The sequence below is a fragment of the Mytilus trossulus genome, chromosome 14 (genome assembly GCF_036588685.1).
Source record: "Mytilus trossulus isolate FHL-02 chromosome 14, PNRI_Mtr1.1.1.hap1, whole genome shotgun sequence".
Taxonomy (NCBI): domain Eukaryota; kingdom Metazoa; phylum Mollusca; class Bivalvia; order Mytilida; family Mytilidae; genus Mytilus; species Mytilus trossulus.
The window spans coordinates 15,110,074-15,115,142 of NC_086386.1; the positions used below are offsets into that span (position 1 = coordinate 15,110,074).

General features: G+C 32.9%; 1 protein-coding gene across 1 annotated transcript; it reads left to right on the forward strand.

Moving 5' to 3' along the window:
- Window positions 1-2,717: 2,717 nt before the first annotated feature.
- LOC134696407 (uncharacterized) lies at window positions 2,718-4,652 on the forward strand. Its single transcript, XM_063558186.1, has 2 exons — window positions 2,718-3,676; window positions 3,944-4,652. Exons 1-2 carry the CDS (start codon window positions 2,989-2,991, stop codon window positions 4,645-4,647), a joined length of 1,392 nt encoding a protein of 463 aa, XP_063414256.1. The 5' UTR covers window positions 2,718-2,988; the 3' UTR covers window positions 4,648-4,652.
- The last annotated feature ends 417 nt before the right edge of the window (window positions 4,653-5,069 follow it).

The following is a 5,069-nucleotide window of genomic DNA, read 5'->3' on the forward strand; positions in this document are numbered from 1 at the left end:
GTATGAAAGCTATGATTTTGTTATTAGTTGTCTCTGCCATAATGTGCACTTTACATGTTATATAACGTTTCGTAGCACCAACTGTTTCATTTTCTAATACCTGCCTATTTTTTTCTGAGTTTGTTGTCAAATGCTTATTTAATTTAGTATTAGTATTTTGCTGAAATTGTATTTTGGATGGGTAATTAAGTGATTCCTCTCTAGTTATTGCAGTTTGTGAGATTACCTTTTGTGGTCATTCTTTTAATGTTGTCTGCTGACCATTTTATTTTTGTATATTGATTTTTGCCAAATGTTATTGAATTGTGGTTGTGAACTGTTCGCTGTGAAGTCTGGATCTGATTTAAAAAGTTCTGCTGATAGCATATCATTTCCGGGGGCTTAATTGTTTCAAGGATATTATCTGCTGTACTTATCTCTGATTTTGATGGAATTTCTATGTTAACTTCAAGATCATGTTCTGCAATATGTGTCGTTGCTGTTGTTAATGATTTTGGAATATTTAATACTGCTTTGAAATGTTCAATCCATCTTCTCTCTTATTCCCTTTCATATTTTATTATATGATCCTCATTGTCTTTTGCTATTATGTTTGTGTGTATTATGTGGCTACATGTGTCTTTGTAATTCGATAAACATCAATCAGTTTTTGTTCTGAAGCAGCTATTTCTGCTTTCATCGTCTATCGCCATCCCGACAATGAAACTTTTTTTATACCTCTTCTAGTGGCTTTCTTAACTTCCTTATTGCTGTTGAAGAGCTGATCCATTACTCTATCTTTCAGTTTATCAGAGTGTATGTCAGATCTGTTATTTTTCCTTTCCGGTTTCTGACCAGATTCCAGGTCGCTGGTTTTATTCGTTCTTTGTATTTTTGTTCTGTGAAACCGAAGAATTATCTTTTTAAACTCTACTTTCCTTGTTTGCCATTGTTCATTTACGATGAAAATTTGAAAGCCGTTCTTAAGCTCTAATTTGAAGTCATAATTAGTTTTTATTTCTCCGAGTTTCCCTGTGTCAACTCTGTATTCTGCACGGTTCTGATGCTCTTATTAGTTTCAGTTTGATTTTTGCTGTGACAAGACGATGACAATTTCCTACATCCGCGCTGTTTTACTCTCACTTCTTGTAAGTATCTCCTCCATTTATCATTACAAGATTGTTCAGCTCACATAACTCTACAAAATGTTCTCCATCTTTTGACAAAGTTTTTCAAGCTTGGATGTTTGACCATTTTTAAATCATTTTCAAATCATGAATGCATTTGGCAAATGTAGACCAAGTTAAAAGTTTGTTTTCAAAGGGGGAAGTGGCATTGTGTGTACCTTATGAATGTGTTTCGAATTTTTCATCTTGACTTTATTTCAATACAAAAGTCCTTTGATAATATTGTATGTGTCACTCTATTCCTTACGCTTCTTTGTTCATGGTCGTATATGTTCCTGGGACATACACAACCAAAGGCGAAATGAAGGGAGGTTGGACCGCTATGAACTGAAAATTGACAGTTGTTATCCGTTCGTGTGATGTGTTTGAGCTTTTGATTTTGCCATTTCATTAGGGACTTTCCTTTTTGAATTTTCCAGTATTTTTGTGTTTTTACAATATGCTTTATACTAAGTCTATACAAAACTTATCGCACATTCTAATATATTTTGTTCGATAAGTGAAGAGGTGAATTGTGAATATTGCATGATTTTTTATGATTTAGTATAATTTAAAAGCAGTTGTGCATCACTATAGCCGTTAATGTCTATCCTTTTCTATATACTACTATAATTGATTTTAGTCGTTATATTCATCTGAGCTTATGTGTTTAAAGATACCGAATAGTCAAACGTTTACTTACTCTTTCAGTTACCTTTATACATGTTTTTGTCGACAACACTTAAGAACACATTCTAAAGTTATAACGTTACAATCAAATCGATACTCTTGTTATGTGATTTGGAATGGTCGATGTTTTATCATTCTTTGTATACAGTTGACTGATTGAAAACATTGTGCAACTAATACACCATCCTACAAAAGGTACTTTGAAAACTTCCCTCATAGAATGGACCATATGTGCCATACTTCTTACCCCTTAATTCAAATAAACATGAGTTAATGTAATAAGCTATTCATTAAAATATGACAAACAATTCGCTTGAGATTACGAATAGCTCATATTTCATTTTAACGAAAACATTGACAAACCTACAATATCGGATTTGGTTATATTTGTACAACGAGTCTTGTTGACCAATTGTGACTTGTACGCAACTAATCGTATAAAAGTTCCGTTCTGATGAGTTTTGTTTCAAAAGTATTATACATATAAAATTCTAAATAGGTGAAAACAAATGTCAGGGTAAATTAAAAAAGGAGCGAAATCTACAAAGCCTGGCAACGTTAACGTTACAAAGAGTCAACCAATGAAACAAAAAGAAATTAGCAGTCATACTCCTGAATTGGAACAAGGACTTTGCGTGAATCTGTATTGACCTTACTTCCGATTTACTCTTTATGGATTTTTTTTTCAATGACACTGAGGGTAATGATATTAAGCATACAAGGTAAATTTGCGGAAAAAAACAACATAAATTAACTTTATTTTATTTTGCACAGTTTTACATTCTGTTTGTTTCGACCAAATGTACAGTTCAAAAGGTGCTCTGCATGGAAGAGGAAACTGTCTTCAGTCATACAATGAATTTATTATATGACTATAAATTTTCTGTTTTCTCATTGGCTAAAAGCATAGGAAATCCTCTTTGATAAAACATTATATTCACCGCGGCAAAAATCACGAGAGGTTAATATAAGAATTGGAACAGCGTCCGTGTACCTAAATATAGAAACGGGGAATTCTTGTTAGCTATTTAAGGGATGTATAAATAAAATGGTTTTTAATTGGACGACCGAATAAATATCAACCAATCAGCGCTCTCGACATAAAATCGTTTCGATCTAACAGACGACAGTTACATGTTTCCGGCAACAAAGTATGGCTGGAGCAGCAGAAGTAGCTACTGAAAAACGCTTTCCATCGTTAAATAATGAGGAAATTAAGAAGATTTTGATAGAAAAGGATTCTAAAAATACTCGCCGATCAACAGATTCTAGCGTGAGGACATTTAAATCTTATTTAAGAGAGAAAAATCTACCTGAAGATTTCGAGAATTTGCCAAACAATGAATTGGACAGTATTTTGTTTAGATTTTATCCTGAGGCTCGCACGGAGAACGGTGAACTATACAAGAAATCTAGTTTGTTTTCATTAAGACATGGTATCAACAGACACTTATCCAATTTCGATAGTGGTAAGGACATTGTCCATGACACTGATTTCAAGGACTCCAACAAGGTGTTTTTAGCAACCACAAAAGACCTTAAACGTCAGGGTAAAGGAGGTATTAATCATTACCCCCCGATTGAACTGTCAGATTTAAAGAAACTGTATGAATATTTTGATGTAAATAACAATGTTCAACTCCAGGAAAAAGTCTTTGTTGACCTTATGTTGTATTTTGGTAGAAGAGGTCGTGAAAACATTCATGAACTTAAAATAACAGATTTCGCAGCCACAACAGATGCTGATGGAAGAGTGTACATATATATGTCATCAGATGAATTGACAAAAAATCAACAACAGGATGAAAACACTGCTGATGGCAGAATGTATGCAAGTGATGGTTAGTATATATAGTATTTATTTTATTTATTCTACATTAAAAATTTAAAATGCAGTGGGGTAAATTTCCTGTGACAGCTACATAATGTACCAAACAATAATCCATTATTACATAGCATTGAGCCGTACAAATACACACAAATTAATAATATATAGCCGTAGTATGTACCAATTACTATGTATGCATTTTTCAGATACTTGTGGTTGATATGCCTTACTTCTTGCAAAAAGTAAATCTATTTTTATAAAATTCTTTTTTTCATTGCAGATGACTTATGCCCAGTGAGATCCTTCAGATTATATACTAGTCATTTGCGAGGAAATAAATGTGATCGCCTTTTTCAACGTCCTAGCACAAAACTGAACTCCGTTAAATGGTATGATAGTATACCAATGGGGCATAATACTATTGGTAATTTAATGCCAACAATTTCTGGAAAAGCTGGATTATCAGTGCGTTATACAAACCATTCATTAAGAGCCACTTCTGTCCATGTATTGGATAATATTGGGAAATTCGCAAGTCGGCATATAATGACTGTAACAGGACACAAAAGTGAAGCCAGTCTTAAAACCTATACCGGCTACACAGGTGATGAAATAAAGAAAAATATGTCTGACACTATATCTGACACTTTGCGTAAGCCACCATCTAAAAAGCTCTGTGTTAGGGAAGATTTTGGTGACTTTGAACTAAAACCATTATCAAATTCACAATTTCAAGATTTGTTGAATGACCTGGATATTGATATTGCTCCAAAAGTAGATGAGAACAACAATATTTCCACTACCATGACTACAGACCATTACAACAAAGAAAACATTAACTCATCTTGTGTTCAAAACCTACAGAGCGTTAATATTGACAATGAAAGTATCTGCAATCGAACTGTCAATTACATGGACCAACGATTTCCGATGCCAGTGTTGAACAATTGTTCAAATGTAACAATCAATTTCAATTTAAAGTGAAGTTCTAAGTGAAAATTTACTATATACTGTACATGTATCTAGTTTTTTTTATTCTGTTGTATTCAATATTGTTCATGTTTTGTAAACATTGAAATGATACAATTTTCTTCTAGTTTTTATTATGCAGAATTAAATATGCCTAAAAATCAAACCCAAGCATAAAATAAAAACAGTCTAGGCAAAATACCATCTTACCAAGGATATATTTCACAATCTAAAAATATGAAAATGACACTGAGAACTAAAGAGTCATATAATAAAGCAATTGTTGACTTTTGATATCAGTTGATACAATGATTTATCAACCCCAGATGTGATATTCACCTCGGCCGTTGGCCTTGGTGAATATCACATTTCTGGGGTTGATAAATCATTGTATCAACCTCATCAAAAGTCAATAATTGTATAATGATAACGAAAGT